The sequence below is a fragment of the Centruroides sculpturatus genome, unplaced genomic scaffold (assembly GCF_000671375.1).
Source record: "Centruroides sculpturatus isolate CEXI.00-Female unplaced genomic scaffold, Cexi_2.0 scaffold1879, whole genome shotgun sequence".
NCBI classification, from domain to species: Eukaryota; Metazoa; Arthropoda; class Arachnida; order Scorpiones; family Buthidae; genus Centruroides; species Centruroides sculpturatus.
The window spans coordinates 24,873-52,699 of NW_019387807.1; the positions used below are offsets into that span (position 1 = coordinate 24,873).

Consider the following 27,827-nt stretch of genomic DNA (forward strand, 5'->3'; position numbering starts at 1 on the left):
TGAAAAATTTACAGATCTCAATTTTACAACCTAATTTATTCAAGGAAACACAGTTTTATTTATGTAATAAAAAAAAAACTTTAAATATTGCATTTCACTCAGTCATAACACAAAATTTAAAGTTGTATAGTGAGAAATTGTAATACTACAGGGTGGGTGGAAACTAACTAGGCATTGAGAAATGCTATGATTTTGTAATAATAATAAAGCAATCATAATAAAATTTATCTGTGTATGTACATTAATCAATAGGATTTTATAATTCCTACCTTGGTAGTGTGGTCAGTGACCAAGAAAGGCTGCACACACAGTGGTAAAAAAGATGCCCAACCACTTGTCTGTTCAGGAGCAAGCACAGATTGCTGTATGCTATAAAACAGGGGTGTCCAACCTGTGGCCCAAGGCAAGTTCCAATGCGGCCCAATAAACGTGTAAACTAAACCGACAAAATGTTTTAATTTTTTTATTATTTATCTATTTCAACGGCATAAACTCAAAAAAGAAGTTTCACAAAGCCGTAAACTTTTATTTGTATTTTATTCTTGAGTGGAAAGGAAATATTTTCAAATACTTGGAAATGTGTGAATGAGGAAGGANTGCTATCCATTCACATCACAATACCCAGTCATTTGAAAAAGTTGGTGGATGGCATCAGTGTCTACATTGAATTTTGACTTTGAAATATGCATATCTATTTGCATTTAATAAAGAACATGTAAAATAATTTATCATCATCTTTGCATTACAAATAAAATTATTGCAATTTCTCAATGCCTAGTTATTTTTCACCCACATGTAGTCATAAAGCAAAGATCTACTGAACTTTAAGCCATTCTAAGTTTTACCTTCAGAAATATTTTTATTAATTATATTTCTAAAGAGAAAAACTAAAGAAAAACCAAACAAAATTAAAGTGAATTTAAAATACTGTTTAAAAAATCTTTTAAGTATATGAGGTAACTGAAATTAAAGATATTTCTACTTTATCATTTTACTTATATAACATTGCAACATAATATAATTGCTTAGTCATTACAGACAAATAGACTTAACAATCTTTCTAATAAGACTGATAAGAATATCTATGATAACATTATGTATACTTGAATTTCTTTCTTGATAATAATTGTTCCTATATATATCAACAACACATTCTGGTTTTCCATCAGACAATTTTGAACATCTATATTACAGTCCTTCATACAAATTTCCAGTTTGTTTCAACTCTTTAACCATTGCTTATGGTATTTGGTATATATGGAAGTGAAAAATCATTTTTTGTAACTTGGAAATACCAGACAGAATTAATGATATCATTAGTAGTTTTATGGTACAGATAAACTAATAATGCCTTGTTTGCAGCAAGGTGAATCGTACTGATTATCCCAAATTGTATTTATCCTTAACTGTATGTCTTATAGTATCTATTTTTATATTAGGTGGTATGATTAAAAAGAAACTGGACTATTTCCATTGTTGAGTAATACAGTATCAAAATGTATAGTCCTTTTGTCACTATAGTTTGATTGATGCCTTAGACATTTCAGTTGCAATCTGCTAAGCGGGGTTGAAATCTTCAAACCAGATCACTTTAACACATTATTACAAAATCGTGTAACGTGTCATACTGCACTTCAAGAATGTACAGTACTTGAAACTGAGCAAAGAGCAAATGTTAAATTTTGCATTGAACTTAAAAAATATACCACAGAGACCTATGAAATGCTTTGGGTTGACTATGGTATCTAAGCCATGGGAGAGACCACAATTTCTGAAATCCATGAAGGCAAAGAAAGTCAGGAGCATAACAAAAATCACGCAGATTTTTTTATTATCGTAAGGGGATTGTGTATTGGGAATTGATGAAGTGATTCTACTCAATCATACAATGAATTCAGACTTTTACTGTAACATTTTGAGTGAATTGCATGAGTATGTTTGTTGTAAAAGATTGGAACTGTGGCATAACCAAATCTAGTTCCATCACAATATTGCTTCTGTGCAAACAGCTTTCAAAACAAAAGCAATTTTGATGAAAAACAACATGGATGTCTTCCTTCACCCTCCTTACTTGCTAGATTTAGCTGCTGGTGACTTCTTTTTCTTCTCCAGAATGAAATTGAAGCTCAAGGAGTGGTATTTTGAAACAATCAAGAAAATCCAGTCCAAATCACAAAGATACTTTGGAATTTTTGAAACAATGAGGTTTGGCAGAAGTAATGGATTTCAGGTGAACAGACTACTTTAAAAAGGATGGTGGACAGATTTAAATTAGTTGAATATTAAAATATTTACAGAACATTTCTGGTTTGTTTTTGATCATACCTTGTATATCTAGTTCTCTGACAACAAAAATTGCAATTATTGCCCAATAAATTTTTCCCATCTGCAATCACTTACATCAGTAAGTAATTATAATGAAATTTTCTAAGTAATTACCTGTCTAAAATGGAAGCTGAATAAAATGGAAAAAATTCTTTGGAAAGGAACAATTTTTTTATGTTAAATCTTATTATAAACTGGAAAGAAATTTGTTCAACACTGAAACAGAAGAGATTCTTGGGCACAAACAAGTAACTTAACCTAAATAAACTGAAAAATTAAAATTCCATTCATAGTCAAACAAATAAAATTACCTCCATGTATAACAATCACCACAGAACATAATAAACTATATTCCAAGAACAATTTCAAACCGTCTCATAGAACTTTTGTTTCTCTGACAAGGTGCCTAGAGAGATGATCATTGCTAATATTAGTCTTCATTTGAATTAATCGGGAGCAAAATTAAATACTTTTTAAGAATCAAGAACTTTCAAGATTCAAATGAGTTTCTAAGAATGGAATTCTAGAGAACAAGCAACAAATGAAATTAATGAAAACAATGAGAATAAAGTGACAGCTATCTGTGTCCCTTGCACAAAGCAGTTAGTGACAGACTAATAAAAAAATTCAAAAACCTGTTGTTTAACATATTGATGATTACAGAGATTGAAGTGAATTATTAATTAAGACATTAAAATTCCTCAAGAAGATCAAAGAACCAGTCTCTCTCTGTATTACTAAAATGCACTTAGAATTAATGCCAAATTATTGCCAGATTATGTTTTATTATAGCCTGATGTAATCTGCCAATCTTTTGGCATTAAACTAAAAATCAGGTTCTTGAATGTTTATATTTGAATGAAATTAGCAATTTGCTAAATCAATAAACTGTTATTATTAAAATATATATATGTTACAGTCAAAACCCGTTTTTAGTTAGAACGCGTTTTAACTAGTTGAAACTAGTTTATACTGAATGTCTTTGTTAAAACCCGTTTTGTCTAGTTGAAACTAGTTTATACTGAATGTCTTTGTTAAAACCCGTTTTGTCTAGTTGAAACTAGTTTATACTGAATGTCTTTGTTAAAACCCGTTTTGTCTAGTTGAAACTAGTTTATACTGAATGTCTTTGTTAAAACCCGTTTTGTCTAGTTGAAACTAGTTTATACTGAATGTCTTTGTTAAAACCCGTTTTGTCTAGTTGAAACTAGTTTATACTGAATGTCTTTGTTAAAACCCGTTTTGTCTAGTTGAAACTAGTTTATACTGAATGTCTTTGTTAAAACCCGTTTTGTCTAGTTGAAACTAGTTTATACTGAATGTCTTTGTTAAAACCCGTTTTGTCTAGTTGAAACTAGTTTATACTGAATGTCTTTGTTAAAACCCGTTTTGTCTAGTTGAAACTAGTTTATACTGAATGTCTTTGTTAAAACCCGTTTTGTCTAGTTGAAACTAGTTTATACTGAATGTCTTTGTTAAAACCCGTTTTGTCTAGTTGAAACTAGTTTATACTGAATGTCTTTGTTAAAACCCGTTTTGTCTAGTTGAAACTAGTTTATACTGAATGTCTTTGTTAAAACCCGTTTTGTCTAGTTGAAACTAGTTTATACTGAATGTCTTTGTTAAAACCCGTTTTGTCTAGTTGAAACTAGTTTATACTGAATGTCTTTGTTAAAACCCGTTTTGTCTAGTTGAAACTAGTTTATACTGAATGTCTTTGTTAAAACCCGTTTTGTCTAGTTGAAACTAGTTTATACTGAATGTCTTTGTTAAAACCCGTTTTGTCTAGTTGAAACTAGTTTATACTGAATGTCTTTGTTAAAACCCGTTTTGTCTAGTTGAAACTAGTTTATACTGAATGTCTTTGTTAAAACCCGTTTTGTCTAGTTGAAACTAGTTTATACTGAATGTCTTTGTTAAAACCCGTTTTGTCTAGTTGAAACTAGTTTATACTGAATGTCTTTGTTAAAACCCGTTTTGTCTAGTTGAAACTAGTTTATACTGAATGTCTTTGTTAAAACCCGTTTTGTCTAGTTGAAACTAGTTTATACTGAATGTCTTTGTTAAAACCCGTTTTGTCTAGTTGAAACTAGTTTATACTGAATGTCTTTGTTAAAACCCGTTTTGTCTAGTTGAAACTAGTTTATACTGAATGTCTTTGTTAAAACCCGTTTTGTCTAGTTAAAACTAGAATTTACTGCTAGTCAAAAATGAATTTGAGTTAAAACTAGTTTTAACTAGACAAAACGGGTTTCAAAAATGAATTTGAGTTAAAACTAGTTTTAACTAGACGAAACGGGTTTTAACAAAGACATTCAGTATAAACTAGTTTCAACTAGTTAAAACGCGTTCTAACTAAAAACGGGTTTTGACTGTAACATATATATTAATATTTGAATGAAATTAGAATTTCTGATTGAGAGCAAAATTCCTTATAGGAATTGCATTTAAACAGTATTTGAATACTTAACATAAATTCTTAGAAACAATGAGAATTTTTTTGCAATCAAACAGTTCTAAATTCTTGCATTCAAATACTTCAATCTCTAATTGGAATCACTTTGGATTAATTTGGATTAAGCCTAGAACTTTTTTTATGTAAGTAAAAGTGATTTTATTACAGAAAAAAAACAAACATAACTACATGTCATTTGTCTAGCACATTTTAAAGATATAAAAAAGTAAAACCTGTTCAAAATGTAAAACTGCAAAAATGAAAATAATTTGATACTCTGTGATCCAGTTTACACAAGTTTTTATGTATTATATTTTTAAGTTATAACTTTTTTTTTAAAGGTTTGAGATCATTATCTATATGTCTTTGCTTATATAGTTTTAAATTTAAGAGTTATAGCATATATTTAAGACAGTTTAAAAAAATAATTATAATATTCAATTATCCAAAGACCTAAATATATTCATGAAAAGTTTATAAAAATATTTATCAGCAATATATTAAAGAACTATTTTTATAAACAATTCTAATTCCAAATTATTATATATAATATGTAATTTGTTTTTTAAAACTGACCTTCACCAATTTCATTAACCACTTTCATGAGCTTTTTATCTTCATCAGCTGTCCAGGAGCCTAACATCAAATTTTCTTTCAAAGAATTTTTATATCTAAATAAAATAAATAATAGATAAATCTTCAAAATATTATCAAAATCCAATAAATAAATAAATCTTAATTATTTATTGTAACATTGTCATAATGCCCGGCTGCAATTTTTAATTATATTTTAATTGGGTCTTCACTTTCCGTATATGGTCTTGATTTTCATCCATCTAACTCCATTCTCAAAATTAATGAAATAAGGATGGACAGATGGACAACAGTGAGAATCTACAGGTCTGTAATTTGAAAATGTCAGCCCAATAATTCATATTTCATGAGAATAGAAAAGCATTTAGGGCACAGCACTTTGTACATCACTCATGACATACTTTAATTCTTATGCTTTAAATCTTACAAAAGTTTAGATATGTTTTATATATCACAGAAAGCATTAAAACTCTTTATATTAATACTTTAATCATTAATTGCAATTTTGATTAAAAATTACCCAAACAAAATTTGAGTAAATACTTAAACTGTATTTTTGATATTGTAGACAACTTTATCTTCCCTAATGTTTTTTTATTAGTTCATAATATTCATCATTTTCTCTTCTTTTGGATTTATTAAAAAGATATTTGTAAAATGCTTTAAAAAAGAATATAAGAAATGTATTTAATGCTAATCTATTGAACCAAATTTGAATCAAAAACATTGCAAGTTTATGAGCCCTCCTTTTTGTTAGAACTAAGAACATAATTCAAAATGTCATATTTAATATTAAAGCTAAAATCATAAAATTTCATAGATGTTATAGAGTATAAACTATTATTTATGTTAAAATCATAAATTAAACAAAAAACAAATAATGAAAATTTTTACAAATGATTTTCATCCAAAATCAAAACTGGCAGAAAGCACAACTGTTTAATACTATGAATTTTTTTTAATCAGCTGAAAATGAATGAAAGTGTATGTAAAAGTGATGTAGGAGTATCAAAGTACAGTAAGTAAGAATATGATGTATGGTACATATGGAAAAGTGTATGGTCTAAAAAGTTGAGAAGTTTCTATACCACTTTTAAGGTAAAGAATAACTTACTACTTTGAACACATTAAAATTTTTCAAAACATATAAGATAATCATGACATTTCCTTATAGCAATAATTTATGCGTCTTATAAATGATAAAACTAAGATTGAAGAGCACTATATTATTCAAAAAACTAATTAATTTTAAGTGTTAAATTTACAGTGGCAATAGCCTTTTTTTGTAAAAATAGAGAATTAGAAAAATTATAGTAGTCAAATATATAAATAGTGTCATAATATGACAAATAAGCAATTTTTGATAAAATTTATATGTATTAGAAATACCTCTCACGACACTGATTATTTGTTCTTCCCGGAAGATACTGAGCTACTTTAATCCAATCTTCTCCATGCTTNTTTCAACTAGTTAAAACGCGTTCTAACTAAAAACGGGTTTTGACTGTAACATATATATTAATATTTGAATGAAATTAGAATTTCTGATTGAGAGCAAAATTCCTTATAGGAATTGCATTTAAACAGTATTTGAATACTTAACATAAATTCTTAGAAACAATGAGAATTTTTTTGCAATCAAACAGTTCTAAATTCTTGCATTCAAATACTTCAATCTCTAATTGGAATCACTTTGGATTAATTTGGATTAAGCCTAGAACTTTTTTTATGTAAGTAAAAGTGATTTTATTACAGAAAAAAAACAAACATAACTACATGTCATTTGTCTAGCACATTTTAAAGATATAAAAAAGTAAAACCTGTTCAAAATGTAAAACTGCAAAAATGAAAATAATTTGATACTCTGTGATCCAGTTTACACAAGTTTTTATGTATTATATTTTTAAGTTATAACTTTTTTTTTAAAGGTTTGAGATCATTATCTATATGTCTTTGCTTATATAGTTTTAAATTTAAGAGTTATAGCATATATTTAAGACAGTTTAAAAAAATAATTATAATATTCAATTATCCAAAGACCTAAANCACTCTGCTCATTATCTAGGTAATTTGAGAAATGGAACAATTTTCGCAACTTTAATGGATCACCCTAGTTAATCTGCAGATTAGCTAGGTAATGTACACATTAACGACTTTCGAGCTTTAGCGGTAACAGGAACACAAAACACGTCATATCGGACTTCAGGACAAGAACTGAAATTAGTAACTGATGCAATAATACGTAATTCGAGATTTATGGGCGAGTTAGCCCATAGAAACATGTTAAATCACGATTTACATTTTTATAAGTTAAATCTAGACAAACAACATCACTGAAACCCGATACATCATAAAACTACATGTCTTGGTTTGTAGTTAAACCTAGAGACGAGCAATTATTTATTGTGACATTGTCATAATGCCCGGCTGCAATTTTTAATTATATTTTTAATGGATTTAATTTCAAATATATGCTCTCTCCCTCAAATTAGTAGTAAATTTTTCCCGTACATCATACTTTTCTTTAAACAATAGAGTCGCGCTGTTCATCTATCTAACACACTTCGAAAGTGATATTTCTTATCTGATACACACATTAGCAAAAATTGATAAGTTGACGATTTTTAAATTTTACAAACAATTATTGATTTCGGATATTTTAGAGGCTTATAAATAACTAGCAGGTGGGCCCGGCGTTGCTCGGGCAAAAGTAACGATAACTAAGATAAAGATTATTACGTTACAGTCAACCTTACCCGTTATCACAGAATGCAAGAATTGGGTCCCCTTGTTTCCAGATTAATTAGAGAATTTTTAGATGGGTCTAAATATTATGTTCGATTTCCCGCAAAAACGAAAAAAAACTGCATCTGCGTATTGCACGTCGCTTTCTCTTAACAATTCCATTGTTGACACTTCCATTGTTACTTAAAACTTTTATTGTTACTTAAAACTTCCATTGTTACTTAACACTTCCATTGTTATTTAGCACTTCCATTGTTACTTGACACTTCCATTGTTGATGGAAGTGTTAAGCCTTAATTTTGTCCCTCTCCCCCGTGGGGAGGAATTTCGAAAAATTACTTTTTAGTGTGCGTTCTCCTAACGTACCCTAACTGTGTACCAAATTTCAACTTTCAACTCCTAACCGTTTGGGCTTGTATCCATAATGTATATAGAAATTTTAATCCTGTCTCTCTCCCCCGGAAGGAATTTCGAAAAATCCCTTCTTAGTGTGCGTTTTCATGACATACTCTATCTGTGTACCAAATTTCAACTTTCAACTCCTAACCGTTTGGGCTCTGCGCTTATTATTATTATTATTATCATCAACCCGTCTCGATTATATATTAGATAATAAGATTATTCAAATAATTCACTGTATTATACAGACAAGCGTATTCAATGATCAAAGTGATTAATTTCACAGAAAGCATTATTTTGACAAATAACATATACAGAATTATTCTATCTATATATATTAATATCATCCAAATAAATAATATACATTTAATTGATCACTATTTATAACATTAATAATATTTTTGATACCGGACAGTGAAATAATTATGAAGCGCAAATGACATGATAAATGAGACAAANAAATATATAAATAGTGTCATAATATGACAAATAAGCAATTTTTGATAAAATTTATATGTATTAGAAATACCTCTCACGACACTGATTATTTGTTCTTCCCGGAAGATACTGAGCTACTTTAATCCAATCTTCTCCATGCTTTTTTACTGCAGTTATTAGAATCTATATATAAAAATTATAAATTATTTTACATTAAAAATAAAAACAAATATTTATAAATTTTCTTAAATAATAAAAACTTTTTGAATTGAACATATGATCAATTTTTATTCTATAAAATTTTAATGTTATTTAATTCTTAAATGATGTTAAATGACTATAGTTAGTTTATATGAAGTTCAAAATGTTTTATATCAAGTTAAGAGAAATTAATCGCATTGTTGTTAAATGTTTACTATTTACATAAATTTGAAGTAATCAAAATTAAACTAAAAATGAAAGAAAAAAAAAAAGTCAGAAAAACTAAAAAAATTATTTTATAAAATATACAGCAAGAAAGAAGTATAATTAATTTTTTTTATAATTTTTTCCCAGTTGGCACTAAGAGATCCTTTTTAATCATACCCATCATGGACTCAGCTAGATGGTGAGGGATGTGATTTGACGTATCCAAGATAACCCATGAAAAATTTCTGGAGTTGTTTGTTTGAATTCGATCCTCGATAACCTAGAGCAGCAGCTGATTTCTTACTGCTTTTATCTTTTAGCTGTAATAAAATTAGAATCAAAAAATATGATTCTATTGGTTTATGGAATGGGATGCTCTTGTCTGTAATGTTTTATGTAAAGAGATTATTATTTAACCTGTAACTTTTAATTTAATGCTTTAATATACTTTATATATAAGTATATGATTTTTGAGTAAAATAATTTAATTGTAAAATGAAAAAACTATTAGGGCCATTTCACATTACATCAGTCAATCAATTCGATTCAATTCAATTCAAAAAAAAAAAAAAAAATGCTTTCATGCTGAACATCCTAGTCAGTCAGTCTGTGGCCAGAGTTGGTTGAAGATGGATGTACTGATACTAATTCAAGGAATAATTATATGTTGATTACAAAGAAGAAAGAGGTGACAAAGAAAACTATTTTGCATTCATCCTATAAATACTAGAAAACACAATTTTGGGTCATTCAGTCACTTTTTCTAGAATTTATTAGATAATCCAAACAAAATTTTTGACAAAAAGAATGAGCCCACATTAATTTTTTAAATTAAGAAATATTACATTTGAAAAAAATTCAGAAACAGAATAGCTTGGATTATAGATTGTTTCATCATTCCATACTAATATTAAATCTTCCATATTCCTGTTTTAAAAAAACATAGAATACACATTTTCCTACTATTGACTGATCGAGACTAATCTAAACACCCAACCAGCTGAGTCACAGCCAATCTTGATTTAACTGGATTGGACTGGATTTCACACAGAATGTGTGAAACCAAATTGAAACATTTCCTTTGTTTTCAATGACAAGCCAGTTGAATCTTTGACTTGGTTTAGGTATGAAATGGCCCTTAGAACAGGGGTACAGGGTGGGGCAGAAAGGACGAGCATTTAAAAAAAAAATCACATCATCTGTAATTGTTACTACAAAAGATATTTGTTGGAAGATGTGAGTTCGTATTAAAATAGCATTTTACAGAATCAAGTGTAGAAAACAACATCTATGTGGTGTCTGTTATCAGTGATGCATTTCTGGAGGTGATTTTGGCAACGTCCACGCAAATAGCTTCCTTCAGTTCTTGCAGAGAACAAGCTTATGCTCATATACACTTGCCTTGAGGTGTCTCTACAAGAAATAATTGCATATGGATAGGTCAGGAGAACAAGGAGGCCAATAGCGAGGTTGCAGCCAATGTTTTCAACGCAAAAACGTATATGTTAAATGTTCAGTGTTGCTATCCTGTAAGCCTAGAAGTTTGTCAATGATGTTTGGAATGTTGAGCATGATTCTACTGACGTTCCAAATGCCATTGTCAAACTTCTAGGCTTACAGGATAACGGCACTGAACATCCGACATACACATTTTTGCATTGAACGCTTTAGCTGTAACCTTGCTAATGAATGTCACCAAACGTGGAAATGAGGCGACCAGGAAAGAGACAACAAATAACATCAATTGATGTTCTAGTTGTGAGAGCCATCACCCCATCCTGTTGAAACCACACACATCTGATGGAAATACGTTTCCATCATACTCAAGGATGCAGAAACATATTCCCATCAGATGTGTATGACTGAACCCTTTGTGTACAATTGTTTCCTCAATCATATGCAAACACACAGTGTTCTAATGTCCACAGCTCCATGCCTTCAACTGAAAAGACAATGCTAAGACCTCACTACTTTCATGCTATCTGCCACAAATCTGCCACTCTAACTGGTGGTGAGTTCTAGCCATTTCAAAAATGTCTGTCCTTTCTGCTACACCCTGTACTTTTGCTCAAAAAATTGATGTTTTGGTACTGTTGGTACTACTATAATATAATTTGGTTACTATTTTAACAAAAATATTTAATTTTAAATTAATCCTCTATCATTTAATTATTGGCATTTATTAATAACGCAACATTTTCTATATCAAGAATTAATCGTAACAACCAAATCTGACAATTCTAACAAACAAATTTGGCAATGCCACAATTTTCATAATGATATAATCTCATTCAGCAGTTCAGCCAGTCTGAGTCATCAGTGATCAGCTGTGGACTTATGTTTCAAAACTTCGTGAATCACAATTTGTTCCATTTGTGCAGGTCATTGCAGTTTTTATTTTTGTTATATAAATAACCCAACTATCATGAGTGAAAAAAGAGATGAGGTGTGTTTATGTAGTGATGATGAACAAAATAAAACTGCTGAAGTAAAAAAGTTAAAACTAACTACAGTTTATGAACAAAAAACAAGAAGAGAATGGCTGCATGATGAAAGATTTGTTTCATGGACTGACATCAGAAAAAAAAACATGAGAACTAAATGTTTTGTAAAGTTTGTAATACAGAAATTGCTGGAAGTGTCACACAAATTGAAAGACATATGAAGACAGATAAGCATAAAAAGAATATTGATTGTGTTATACAATGCTTGAAGGTAACCAAATTTTTGGAAGCTGGATCATCTTCATCTGCTCATAAAAATCAAGTAGCAGCAGCAGAACTAAAACTTTGTACATTTGTTGCAGAACATAATCTACCAATAGCAATTTTAAATTGCTTACCATATTTGCCATGATTCTACTGTTGCTAAGTCTCTTAAATGTGCATAAACAAAAAGCATTGATGTGTTTCGTTCAGTTATTGGTAAACACTATACAAATGAAATTATTACAAAATTAAAGGGAACAAGGTTTTCATTAATTTTAGATGAAACAACTGATGTATTTCCTAGATATTAGCTAGCTAGCTATATATTATGACTGTGATGTTAAAAATAAACAGTAGATAAATACTTAATTCTGTTAGAGATAACAGATTACAATGCTGAAGGAATTTTTGATTCTCTAACTTCTTTCTTTCAAAAATATGAAATACCATTTGAAAATATCATTGGTTTTGCAAGTGATAATGCAATTATTATAATGGGCAGCAAAAATGGTGTTCCACAATTGCTAACACAAAAAACCCATCACTTTTTGTGCAACGTTGTGTATGTCATTCAATGCATTTGTGCATCAAAGGCTTGTTTATTTTTACCAAATCATTTAGAAGAATTAGCTCAAAGTATTCATTCATATTTTTCAAACAGTCCAAAGAATTTGGTTGAGTATAAGGAGTTTCAAGTCTACTAATACAGATTCATGCAAAAATTTGCACATTAGTTGTACTAGATGGCTGTCGCTTGAAAAAGTAGTGAAGAGAATATTGGATCAATGGGCAGCTCTTACATTATACTTTACCTCAGTAGCATTAGAAGGTAATGTTAAATCAGTTAGTAGAATATCAGATTTACAGAACCCAGTTAATATGATGTACTATGTTTTTTAGCATTCATTTTGCCAGTGTTAATAACCTTAATATTTAATTTCGAGCTGAGAGCTTTAGAATACACAAACTAAGGCATTCAATTGAAAGAAGTGTTAAAGTTATCCTCGGTTACTTTGTCAAGAAAGAAGTAATCAAGAATCAGGATCTGATCAAGATCAATATTAGTAATCCATCAGTTTATCTTTGTCTAAATCATATTTATCATGGAGTCAAAGTAGAAACTATTTATATTGAAAATGTCTCCAAAATAACTGATAAGCAGCTTAATGAATTCTGAATTGTAACATTAAATTTTTATGCAAAACTGATCAAAGAGATGTTCAACTGATTCCTAACACATGTTCACAAATCTACAGCTGCTTGAAGCAATGGACCCTGAAAATATCAACAAAGGAAAATCTCACTCAATTATTCCCTTTGCTCTGAAATTTTCTAACATTATACCAGAAGAAGATTTTGAAATTTTAAACATAGTGGAATGAAATTACACTACAAGATACAGCTTGGTTTACTGAAACAGAGCCTGAATATTTCTGGTTTGCAATTTCAAAAGAAAAATGTGGAGATGAATACAGATATCCTTTATTGTCAAAACTGATGTTCACTGCCTCATTCTTCAGCTTGTGCCGAAAGAATATTCTCTCTATTAAATAGTATAAAGGCGAAGAATTTTTCTATATTGAAAACTGACACTATAAATGCACTTTTATATTCTAAAAATTTATTCAAAGAAACCAATTGCAAAAAATGGGACCCATCTCAAAGTTTAATTAGAATGATGAAGCAATAAGACTTAAATAAGAAAGAAAATGACCAGGAAGCATCATTCTAAAATGTAAATAATATTTTTTTAACATAAATGTTTTCTTAGCACTTTTATTTGCATTTTTAATAGTGTGGTACTTTTTAAAATATTTTGGTTTGTTTGTTTGTTAAGTTATGGCAACACAACACTTGAGCAATCTGCCTAGGGTAAATGCCTTCAAGGTGGTCTTTTTAAGGGAAACTGGCCCCTATTTACGCGTTAAAAACATGGAGAAAATCCAGAAAACTCCACGTAGCCAGCCCGTCCGAGCAAGGTACGAACCCACAACCAAACTCTCAGTGTTCAGGTTACGAAGACTGCTTGGCCACTGGTGGGCCTCAAAATATTTTGGTACTTTTCAACTTTGAAACTTGATACTTTTAACAAAACCTTCTAGCAGGCCTGCCTTAGAGGTGCTAACAAATGGTTTAAAATGCTTATTTAATTATTGTGTCAATTGATATATGAATTGTCCACTTTTTGGTAGTTAAGTAGGCCCATTCAATTTCTATTTCAAAAGAAAGCATTTTATCATTTTACATAATATAAAGGTTACATAAGAAATGTACTTTGCAGCAACATACCAAAAAAACCTTGTTTTAACATTGGCAGGAATTCATATATACATCCAAAACAAGAGTGAAGGCAAATTTAGAGCAAGCTTGTCTCTTCAGGCAGACCATTCATGCTGAACAGGCCAGTGCTCTGGAAGCCCTGGAAATTTACAAAACAGGATTGATGGGCAATTGCCTCAATTTTAATGAAGAGGGAAATATTTCAAGTACTTGACAAATATTTTATGATGGTCCAATAGGACTCGGAAAAATAGATTGCATTAATTAAGAAAACATAGGTTATACATAAAATTTATGTAAATTTATTCAACATCAATTTAAATGTGTAAATATTTATATAACATCAATTTGAATTTGTTGATATTTATACTAGGAACATGGAAAAGAAATTTGAATTCTGCCATAATTTCAAATTTTAAAATATTGTAACTGTCACCTTCACATTTTAAAAAAGAAAATATCAAAGACTTGAAGAAGACCTATCTCTAGGTTGAAACTCCTGCTAGTGTTAAAACAAAGTTTTTTGGTGTGCTGATCAATTAATCCTGTTTTACAAGTACAGTAGAGCATCGATTATCTGAATACCGATAAACCAAAACATCGGTTAACTGAAATCCTTCCAGTCAGCAAATTCAAATTTCCACTAGTGCTGTTGCGCTGCAGCACTCTCCCCCACCCTGCCAACCTAAACTGTAGGACAACTTTAATGTACTACTTTATGTAAGGTATGTATTTGTAAGATGTGTGATACAAAATACATACAGTACAGTTTTGTGTTTAATATAATTTTTCATAAATGATCAGTTATCCAAACAACCTCAGTCTTGAATTGTTTCGGATAATCCTTTCTCTACTGTATTTGGCAAGACTTTGCATTAAAAATATGCATTTAAACTTGAAAATATTGTACAACAAATTCAATTGAAAGTAGAAATCCTTTTAATACCATAAAAATGACATTTTGACTTGATATGTGAGCAAAGAAAATATGTACAGTAGAACCTCGGTATATGACCTAAATCCGTTCCTGCTGTTTAGACTTATACCGAATAGGACGTATACCAAACCAACCTTTTCCATAAGAAGTAATGTAAAAATGATTAATCCGTTCTCAAGTAAAAAAAATGGCTGGCTTTAAACACCTTGCTAGTTCCTGCTTAATTTTTTATGAGATCAGCATGTATCCCTTTAGCTTTCTCGCAAATAATTTCTTTCGATACGCTGTCACCAGCACACTGTTTTTCAGTTATCCAAAGCAAAAGCAATTTCTCGACACGATCTAATGTCTTTATTTTTCACGATTATCGATATCGTCGTTCTCGGAATACAGAATGCAACAGTTAAATCTCGAACACGCGTGCCACCTTCATATTTCTCAACAATCTCTTTTTTCAGTTCCATTGTCATTTTTTTTATTTTTCTGTTGCCTTTTTGCAATTCATGATTAATAAAAATAATAAAATGTTACAAATTAAAATCAGAAGAAATTTAACAAAGTTATAAACCGTGGCACCACGAACATCTAATCTGGTCTAGTACACCGATAGTGCTACTTGTTCATAGATGGCGCTTATAATTGAATTAAGTCATATACCGAACAAAAGTCGTATACTGAGCAAAATTTGTTTCGTCCAAACAGGACGTATTCCGAATTGGACGTATTCTAAAGCAGACGTATACCGAGGTTCCAGTGTATTTTAAAAAACTGATATTGAAATCAACATCACAGCTTCAGCATCATTGGTTTGTTTTTTTACACACCTAATAAAGTACAATTAATTTTATAACTTATCAATTAATTTTGAAAATTTATGTTAATGTTTACAAAATTCTATGTTTATAATTTAAAATCCAGAAATTATTTAAACAACATAAAATCATTGTTCATGTAACTACTCAACACAAAAATAAGCATAAGAAGTTATGTATAAATTACATACACACATGTATATATAAATCATATATATTAATTAATATATATATATAAATGATGAGTGGCTGGGTTATTCAAATTAATGTTTAAAGAAACGATAAAAGTCAATCTGGTATGATGATTTATTTTTGAAAATGTATAAAACAAACATATTTTTTATTTTAATACAGAGGCAATTATTCAATTTTTTTTCTGTATTGTGATATAATGAGAAAATATTTTAAAATCCAAAAAAATATTATAAAAAATCTTTTTCAAAAATAAATAACAACCATTCCCAAATCATTGTTTATGTTATTTCTATTATGAATCACTTAAGTTATTTAAAAATTAACAAATTAAAAAATGTTATAAAAACAGACAGGAAAAAAGAAAAATTTCCTCATTTCTCATTTCCAAAAATTCCTCATTTTCAATTTCAAATTCAATTTCCAAAAATTCCTCATTTCCTTTTTTCCTCATTTCTTTTTATGACAATTTTGTTTTTTTAGGAAATATAAACATATGTCAGATTGATTGTCAAGCACCCAGCATAATTTGACAATTTTTTATTGAAATATTTTTATAATATTTTTATTGGATGGCCAAGTTGTTAAGATGACAGCCTACCACTCTGGGAGACCCCTGAATTGAATCAGGATGGATCAAAAAATCCCAAAAATCTTTTGGGGCAGCTGTCCAGATATGTTGGACCCCATTCCTCACCATCCAAGCACTGCTATGGGTCTAGCCAAACCCATGATGGGTTTACTAAAAAAAAAATACTGTCTTAATGTCCTCAAGGCAGAAAGAATCAAAAATAAAAATTTCAAATAAACAGCAATGACTAAATTTACTTCATAAGCTTTACTGGATTTTAATGTTATATCTATTTTTTTTACACAACTATTTAAAAAAAACTTTATTAACTGTTTAATATGATTGTGTAATATCATAAATAAACTAATTTTAGGACTAAATAAATTCTGTAAATCAAACAAACCATATCTTCCAATATTCTCCACTGTCCTTTTCTTGCCAGTTTTGTTCTTTTCCATCTTTCTTGAATTTGACATTTGCTTCTACCCTCTAAATAATATGCAACTGCAAAAAACAATAATAATAATAATAAAATAATTATGAAATTAAAATGTATAAATATTTTCATATAATACTGCATTGAAAATTTTGAATAAGAATGAATTTTGTAAATTTTGTAATTTGAAAAATATCTATAACATAGAAATGTGTTAATATGACATATATTTTAAATTAAGACAAATTAGCTACTTGATTAGCTTAATTTTTAGCTATAAACATTACCTTCTGAATGTTTTAGATATTTATTAAATACAATAAAATAACCTTCATGTATATTAGTTCATCATTAAATTTTTGTTCTTTATTGCATTGAGATGTTTGTTGGAGTTTTTAATAACATTCATGTACAAGATAAAATACAGATTACAATCAAACTTCTATAATTTTATTAAAAGTATAAATAATAAATATTACTCAAAATCCAATTTCTTTAAATCTATTTTGTAATAATAGTTGCATTACACTATCATTCAAATTAATTTTTTATTTTATCAGTCCAGTTGTTCTTGTATTAATTAATTAACATTTGTAATATTTAAAAAAACTTTCTCTGTACATTATGCTTATATGAAAATGATTCAATAAGTAACCTTAATTAACTTTTATCTAAGTAGCTATAATTTATATGACAGAAAATGTGGGATTACTTTTTCAGGTAGACCCTTTGGCATTCAATGTAAGTTAGCCAAATTTTGGATAATGTCTGAATTCCAGCAGAAAAGAAATCTTTTAGCTAGATGCAAAGCCATTTACGCATCATTTTTTTCTGTATCTCTCTATTTAAATGAAATTTCCAGTTGCTAACATATACTTCATGCATGTAAAGATGTGATAATACAGCAGCACAAAGCATAAAGAATATGTGAATTTGGAAGACACTCAAATCATTGCTCCTTTATTTTCAGTATCAACTACTCTGATACCTGTTTAGCGCATAGCTTTTTATATTTCAACACATCACAGATATATAGTATGTTGAACCAACACTCATCTGCAAAATCTCAGCCAGTTCTTCCATGACAATATAACAGACAATATAATGACCATAAATAAAAACTGTTTTAGTTATTTTTAAAATATTCTTCTCCAAGTCAATGCACTTATACCATCATAAAATACAATTTTCATAAACCCGTGTGAAGTCCCATTTTGACACTGTTCAGTATACCTGTCATGTTTTTCTCATCACTACAGAATTCCCACCCTTGCACATGAGATTTTACTTCGGAAAGAGGGGGAAAAAATCACAAGATGTGAGATCTGGAGAGTAAGAAGGATGGGCCATTAGCTCAATGTTCAGATCAGAAATGGTTTTGCTCATAATCAGAGTGTTTCTTTATGATTTTCCTCTTCAATTGGATTCTTTAGGATCCCTGAATAATACTCTCTAGTAACAGTTTTATCTCTTGGAACACAAATGGTCATAATTGAAGCTGTTTTTTTCTAAAAAAAACCACATGCATAATTTGCCTGCACTTCATTCCAATTTTTCTTTTTTAGTCAGTGGTTACTGAGATGCTTCTACAAAGCACTCTCCATTTTTCACTGTCAGTTCAAACTAATGAAATCACAATTCATTACAGGTTAATTTGGTCTACATTAGTCTTGATTTCCATTGTTGGCACAACCCACGCAATCATCAATTACCTCCTGTCCATCCCAAAATTTCTTATGTCAGTCAAACATCCATGGCTGTGATAAAGCATATTCCTTAAATGCTTCTCGAATAACACTGAAAATTTTTTGTTGAGGATTTGTCCTCAGAATTTAAATGCTACCATTTGTTCATCTTTCAGATCTATGTCCAGGTATGTGTTATACTGGTCTATTTGATAGCCTGTGGGAATTGAATAAAAAGATGTACTCATTACAATATGACCTAACATATATATAATAATGGCATTGAAATGTGTGACGAGCAGGGGCGGATCTACATAGGGACTAATAGGGCTTAAGCCCTAGGCCTCCAAAAATTGAATTATCATAAATTTTTAATACTTTTTCATTAACAATGAGGACTTATTGTATAGTAAAAAATAGTTAATATTAATCTATATAAATAAAAATGTAAATGTTCGTTTGTTCAAAATCTTAAATCTCCGAAAGTTCTTCATTGATTGCTTTGAAATTTTGATACAACATTGCATTCAAATACGCGTGTTTTTATATCAAAATTCCTCCGAGGGGGGAGAGGGAGAAAATTAAGGCTTAAGCTGAAGAACAGCTTCTACTGTAATATTTTAGATGCAATTTTTTGTTTCTGGTGGTAATTAATTTTCAAACATACAATATTTATATTTTACGCTTTTTTAACCAAATGTTCGAACTGGTTTAAATTCAAATTTGTTATTGCATATTGGTTTGATTATAGAACAATTGTAAACATTCCAGAAAATTGATCAGATTGAAAATGCTCTTTTAAAGCAGTAAAATGATTCTCAGCAATAAGGGGTATGTGTTGTATAACATTGTTATAAATTAAATAATTACTACGGTTGTTGAAATACTGAATATAAATGCTGTTATGATGCCCCACACCATCGTTCCAATTATACATTATGGAGCTTGCCTCTTTAGAGCAATATCCTTTGTTTTATATGACACTCAAGTGATGGCCAAAGAAGTACGTGCAGAAATAGTGGCTTATGTGATGAGTCACTGGATGATTTTTTGAGGGAGGGTTATTTCTGTCAAATTGCAAAATCCACACGGGCAAAGCCATGGGTAACAGCTAGTAATATAATAACAACAATTTACAATAAAACAAATAATACTATTATTTGTTTTATTGTAAATGGACTTCAATAAGATCCTAGGCCCCAAAAAATCTAGATCTGCCCCTGATGATGAGTACAAGTATACCTGACAATTGTTTTTTTTTTATAAATCTAGACCAGCCTTCGTAAAATGCACATTAAAAAATATCATATCAAATTTGAAAATAAAAAAAAGTTGTTATTCCAACATTAGTAATTCATAAGAAACAAAAGCAAATATTACACATATTAAACAGTAGCAAGTTATTTAATTTAAAAGTTTCTAGTTAATTAAGAAAAGTTAAAACATTTTCTTCTAAACTATATCAGTTTTAAATTTATAAATAAATTTTAATAAAAATATCCTTTTTATATAATTTTTTGAAAAAATTTATAGAAAATAAATAATTACACTTAATTATTAATGATTCTGTACATAACTATATAGTTGTTATATGAAAAGATAATGAAAGAAAAAAATAAGAAAATTTTTGCAAAGTTTAAAATCATATGAAATACATATGATAATTATAACCATTTTACAGTTTAAATGCATTAAAACTCTTAATAAAATCTTATAAATTGGAAATATACATGTATGCAAATGTTAACAAATAAAAACTCAAGTATTACAATATAATAAATAAAATTATCATTTATAAAAATATACCTTGATGCCAAGGAACGTAATTGCCAACTCTACAAGCTTCTACAACTTCTGCTAAAAGATCATCTTCTTCCTTTGTCCATGGACTATAACATATGAAAAAATAATGTATATTTTAATAACAGAATTTAAAAAATTAATTAGTTTTGAGAACTAAACTGGATGCTTTTTTAATTGGTATTCCAGAATTTTTACTTTTCCAGCTAATATGAAATATAAGTATGGTGGTTGGTCAAAATCTGATCCCTCCTTTTTGCATTTCTCAATAGTTTGATAATCCAGGAGCCCAAAAATGTGAAATAAACTTACAAGATTCTGTATGTGTATGTGTCAGCATCTATTTTGCATTATATTTCAGGACTTTGATGTTTATAAATTTTAAAGATTCTCTTTCAGATGATAGACTTGGTCACCAGAGACTGATCTCCCAGTGACCAAAAACATATATGGTTAAGTATTGTATTTCAGACAGGAGACTTGTTGCTGAAATGATGCTGTAGACCAAATGTATCTTATCCCTTACTATCTCCTAGAGACTGCGAGATTTCAGAAAGATTCTTTTACAGTGCAGTTAAGATGGGAGACAAGTCACAATAAATACTTCCAATAATTTTTTTGACATTAAAAAGTTTATCTATTTAATTAAGGACAAAAGTGCCATTTGGGATCAAGAATCTGATAAATACAGCAATAAAACTAAAAGATTAATCAAGATGCCTAAACAGAAAAATCCTTTTAAGTATCTTCCACGGTATTTTTTTGTAATAAATTCATCTATATTGTCCACCATCATTTCTATTTTTTTGTTGTTTTTTTCTTTGAGAGAACAACAATAGCAACAGCACCTTCTGCCTCCAGCATGCTATTATTAGGAAAATTTCAATGACAGCCAGCAAGTGGGAAGGGATGGGTAACTGTTTGTTGTAAATCTCCTTTTGCCTAAGTGAGTTATACTAACCTGGTGACCAAGTCTACTGTGTAAATATAAGGGGATGGAAATAGGTAGACTTAAGGAAAATCTTACTCATTATTTGCATTTACAGTTTTCTTAGAAATTTTTCTCTACCTTCAAAATTAAGCCTTTTGCCTTTTTATAATAATTAATAATATAAAAATTATTTTTAAATAAAATCTCATAACACAGGTTATCAAAAAATAAATCATTAAGTGTTTTTTAAATATATAAACTTATCATAATTGAATAAAATTAGTCCTTTTAAGATTTATTTATTACTTAAATTTTATTGTAGTATAACTTACAATTATTGGACTTCCATTTTGGTCTCCTAACCCCCTGTTCAAGTGCCAGAAAAGTTAAGCAATAACCCTTGCCAGCTTTTTACAAAATATAATAGTTATGAAGTTAAAATCTGATAATAGCTAATTAAATTAACTGAAAATATTTGTGAGAAAATCCAGCAATGAGTTGTGTAACTTTCCCAGCAATAATTAAAATTGTATGTGGCATCATCTGTTACAAAATTTTATTTTAAAAACTTCATTATTATTAATTATAAAATGGCAAAAAGCTTAATTATGAGAGTAAAGATGAGTTTTATAAAAAACTGTAAATGCTCATTAAGTAAATTAAGCTCATTATGTAAAATCTCATTAAGTCTGACTCCACTCAAAATATGACACATGAACCCCCATCTATCTGCTCACTCCCTCGATCTTTAACCAATAAAATTGAATAGTACCAATACCACAACAAACAAATCTCCCTGCAAAATTTCAGAATCTTTGACAAAAGGTACAGGAGTTAAGCTTCAAAGTGGGTGTCCCATGCTCACACACATACAAAAAACTCCCAACGTTTTCTGCATTTCTTGGCATTCAAGGGTCCCGAGTCCAAAACTGTAAAAATCAGGGGCTATTTTTTGACAATCGCCATACTTTCTTACTATATATAACAGCTGAGAAAGTAAAAATTAAATGCTGAATATTAAAAATTTTAATTTTTTGAGATAGGTTAATTACTGTTTACTTTAGTTCTAATTAATTAAATATAAATATTATTTTCTTTAATGAAATAAAAAATTGTTAATTAGCAAAATACTTGCAGAATCATTCAATTTTTTTTTCAGAATTAAATAATTCATATAAATATATAATAGGACAATGTATGTAGAGGGTAACTTAATTCATTACAGCATTACCCTTATAAATTTATCAGCAAGCTTTCAAATTTTATATATTTGCTTATTATAAACATTTAAATCAAAGAATTATAGTAATTGTGATTTCATAAATATCAATTATTATTATTTTTGTCTCCAAAATGCAAATCTATTCTTTGATATATTTGGAAAATTGTACCTTTTTAAACACTATGGTATCAATATAGTCTATTGTAAGGAAATTAAAAACAATTCATAATATTCATATCAGTAATCCAACATGTAATGTGAAAAATAATGAGTATTATAATAAAGTCTAAACATTGAATTATGCATTAAATTATGCTCAACTCAATGTTTGGACTTGTTCTAAGCACTTATTAATCATTTCTTCCCCAATGGTAATTGTAATATTGCAAACTTTTGGCTCAGAAAGAAATTTTTATCCTCATCCAGAAATATAAATTTGTTTCTTTAAATTTGGACATTTTACAAATGCTTTTCATAATCACAGTTTCATAGCATATCCTACAATTTTCAAAATTTTTTCAGTGCTATTGATACACAATTGTTTTTATAAAACAAATCATCTCACAAGTAAGAAACTGATCTTAATAATATTATTATTTGAGAATTAAGTAAAGGCTTTACATTTACAGGGCAAGCATTGCAAAAATTTTCAAATTTCATGAAAATTTGTATTGCCCAATTAGTCCTAGATTTTCTCCGTGTCTCCCTAAACATTTACACAATCGTTTACAATTAATAGAAAAGAATTAAAATCTTTTAAACACATTTAAACATGTTTTACAATAATAAGTAACATTATAGACACGTGTTTCTGACAACAATGTATCAAAATTTTATTACAAAGTTGAAAATAAGAGAAATATACCAGGATTTTCACCAGACACATAACATACAAAAGTTACTGGTCTTCCTACTTGTATAACATTCACTATGAGACTGAAAGTATGCATGTTACACAATCATTTGGGATAAATGCAGCGAGAAGCAGCCAAATTCTTAGTATAATAAGTTTCATTAGACTATCGTAAAACACTAATCAGTGAATATAGGAACTCAACTGTATTGTTAAGACTTAATTAATCAGAGTAAAAAGACAACCATTCATACTGCTACATTGTGATTTTTGAAAAAATTTGTACACTAATAAGAAGCTTCATTCAACATCTTTTCTCTCCTAATGTTTCTGCACATCAACTTAAATTTATATTCATAATATAAATATTGTCTTTATTTCCTATCTTATAGTAATTTTCAATTTTTCTTTCTGAATAAATTCATTCTCCAGCATTTTTATAAATCTATCAAATTTGAATGTAAATAATTTACACTAAAACTTTGATTACAGCATGCAGCCAATTCAAGGTTATATTCATAAAAATTTATTGTGTGTGGCCTGCATACAAGGAAAATATTGGTTAAAACTAACTACAATACAGGGTGTCCATAAAGTCCATGTGCAATTTAAAAAATTTATAACTTCATTAGTATTTGTGATAGAGAAATTATGTAGAATGTATTAGAAATAAGAAAATCTATATTTTTTTTATTGTTCTATTGTATTTTATTAAGTTTCCATTCCACCATCATTAGTAACACAAAGTGTAATATGATTTTGTAGTTCTCTAAAAACATTTTCCAATTGATTTACAGTAATGCCTGAAATCACATTAGTTATTTTAGCTTTCAAGTTTTCTAATGATTGCGGTTTGGTTGCATACACTACTGTTTTCACATGTCGTCATAAAAAAAAAAATCTAATGGAGTCAAATCTGGCAAATGTGGAAGCCAAGAAAATGGTCCACCTCTTCTAATCCATCTGTTATCCAATTTTATTTAAAACTAGGTACATTAAGCTTTCTAATACTTTTACAGATTTTTTCCTATCACAAATACTAATAAAGTTATACATTTTTTAAATTGCACACAGACTTTATGGATACTCTGTATAAAGAAAAATGCAGTAAAATATACCAGTAATAATGCAATAATATACCAAAAATGATTTTTAAAGCATTTGTAAAAATTGGCAAAAATGACCAACAAAATGGTGTACAATCAACTCTAATACAATAGCACAGTGAGATTTGCATAAATAATGTTATTCCTAATGTTCCTTTCCTGTTAGTTTTTATTCTGAAACTGTATCTAATACCTTGGCTACAGGTTGCAGCCTATATACGAGAGCAGCTTCTCTATGAAAATGTCAACCATCCTTTACAACATTTGTTTTGCAGCTTATACATGAGGATAGCCTATAGTCAAGGTTTTTAGAATAATACAAAAGCATTAGATTAGGTAAAATTTAATTCTGATTATTTTGTATGCATATTACAATAGTTATAAATCAGTTATGATAAGTAAATAAATAAATTTTCAATTTAACAGTTTAAATGCAATCATCACTGAACAGACATAATAAAATAAATAAATATACATATAAAATTCTTCAACATGCATAAAATAAAACAAATTATAATAATAAATAATTAAAAAAATAAATAAAGGAAAAAGATAACTGAAAACTAAAGAAATGCAGCAAGAGTAAGACACAAGAATAAAAACAGAAAACTAAAGCTGAAAGAAAAAAATCGTATGACCCTTTTTTCCTTACTTTTAAAAATACATATTTATTAAATTATCTATAAAATATTTTTGTTGTAAATTTATACTTTATTGGACAAGAAATCCTTAATAGTTTAAATCCATTTATTAAGTATAAAATGATTTGTATTTTATATTTATAGATGCTTATATTTTACAATTCAATATTAATGTAGGTATGTTATTTAATACAACATTTATGCAATGTTTTTCACTTCATAAATATTACATCAAATATTTATTTTATAAAGTTTATAAATTTTTGAATTTTCTTACATATTCAGGACATTAAATATAAAAAATAATTCTGCAAGTTTCAAAAAATAATATTAAAACAATAAATTTTTAATTACTAACCCACTGGCATTAGTTTTGGATACTTCTTTTTGATATTTTTGTAAACACTGCCAAGCTGTTCGATTTGTCTAAATGAAATAATTTAAATAAGTTTTTTATAATACTCATTATAAAGCTTTAAAAAATGTTGTATATAAATTATTAAAATTTACAAATTGTAAAATTTTATCAAAATTTTCTTATTTCTTTAAAGATAAAAAAAAATATGTAATGCATATGAACAAAATAAAAACAAGCTTAAAGGATTAAGAACTGTATACATAAATTTAAGATCTATTAATTATAGTTTAATTGTCAATTAACAAGATTGAAATTTTTGTGGCGTAGTAAACACTAGTATTGTGTTTTATTCCAAAGGCACATGGCAAATTTTCCATCAAATTCCTTTATTAGTTGAGTCGATACGGTACATTGTTATGTACTCGTTTCGGGCTTTGCTCCTCTTCAGTCAACTAAAATACAATATACAGTGGTACCTCGATATACATCTGCTTTAGAATACGTCCAATTCGGAATATGTAATGTTTGGACAAAACAAATTTTGCTTGGTATACGACTTTTGTTCGGTATACGACTTAATTTAATTCAATTATACGCACCATCTATGAACAAGTAGCACTATCGGTGTAGTAGGCCAGACTAGACGTTCGCGGTGCTACAGTTTATAACTTTGTTAAATTTCTTCTGATTTTAATTTGTAAGTAAAATTTAATTAGTTCTATTAATGATGAATTGCATAAAGGCAAATGAAAAGCAACAGAAAACTAAAAAGTTGACTAGGATCACAATGGAACTGAAAAAAAGAGATTGTTGAGAAATATGAAAGCGGTATGCGTGTTCCAGATTTAACTGCTGCATACCGTATTCCCGGAACGACGATATCGACAATTGTGTAAAATAAAGACATTATTAAATCTGCTAACGTTGCAAAAGGGGTTAAATCAATTTCGAAACAGAGATCAAGAATATTAGATCATGTGAGAAATTGCTTTTGCTTTGGATAACTGAAAAACAGTGTGCTGGCGACAGCGTATCAGAACTGACATTAAAAATCACTTGAAATGTGCGAAACATAAGGCAAACTAGTAGCAACAGAAGCAATTATTTGCGAGAAAGTTAAAAAGATACATGCTGATCTTACGAAGAATCAACCAGGAACTAGCCAGGATAGCAAGGTGTTTAAAGCCAGCCATTTTTTTTACATGAGAACGGATTAATCATTTTTACATTACTTCTTATGAGAAAGGTTTGTTTGGTATACGTCCTATTCGGTATAAGTCCAAACATCAGGAACGGATTAAGGTCGTATACCGAGGTTCCACTGTATATTTTAACTTATTACAGTGGAGAATTTACATAAAACAATGAGTACATAAACAATATATAGATGTACCTTTTGGTTACACTTTGTATAATTTAAAAACATGTAAAATCTGCTTTAATCTTTTGTAAATAAACTAGTATATATTACAACTTAAAAGGTTAAAATCTTCTCTTTTAGGCATATTTTGATACAACACAACTGTAAAAAATTTTTAATGTTTCTGCCCCCTTTTTACCTTCCACCCCCTTTTTATTTTTTCTTTTGCACTGGTATCTCAAGTGTTGCCACATATGACGTTCGTCACCTTGTGGTTTGATTTTTAGCAAAATCTGTCTTGGAAAAATTATTTCTAGGAGAAATTGCTTTTCACAGTAAAAAATTATAAATAAATAAAATTTATTTATAATATATTAATCCAGTTTTCGTTTATTTTAAGACTTAAGTTTTTATTTATACTGTCTTTACTTTTCATGATTTCTATGGTTTCTTTGAACTTCCTGTTGTATGTTAATTTTTCTTTATGCAGTATTTCTACGTTATCTTTATCTATATTACAGTTGTTTATAGTACAATGTTCGTAAAATGCAGAATTTATTCTATTGTATTT

At 28.7% G+C, this 27,827-nt stretch overlaps 1 protein-coding gene across 1 annotated transcript in view; it reads right to left on the reverse strand.

Moving 5' to 3' along the window:
- The window catches only part of LOC111616643 (myb-like protein L), a gene marked incomplete at its 3' end in the record, with an annotated part of 52,396 nt that overhangs the window by 21,417 nt on the left and 3,152 nt on the right, over window positions 1-27,827 (reverse strand). The window contains exons 2-6 of the mRNA XM_023358031.1: window positions 25,897-25,964; window positions 20,792-20,874; window positions 17,268-17,368; window positions 9,048-9,139; window positions 5,357-5,451 (exon numbers count right to left, since the gene is read on the reverse strand). Of these exons, the coding sequence (XP_023213799.1) occupies window positions 5,357-5,451; window positions 9,048-9,139; window positions 17,268-17,368; window positions 20,792-20,874; window positions 25,897-25,964 (439 nt within the window). The remainder of the gene's footprint in view (window positions 1-5,356; window positions 5,452-9,047; window positions 9,140-17,267; window positions 17,369-20,791; window positions 20,875-25,896; window positions 25,965-27,827) is intronic.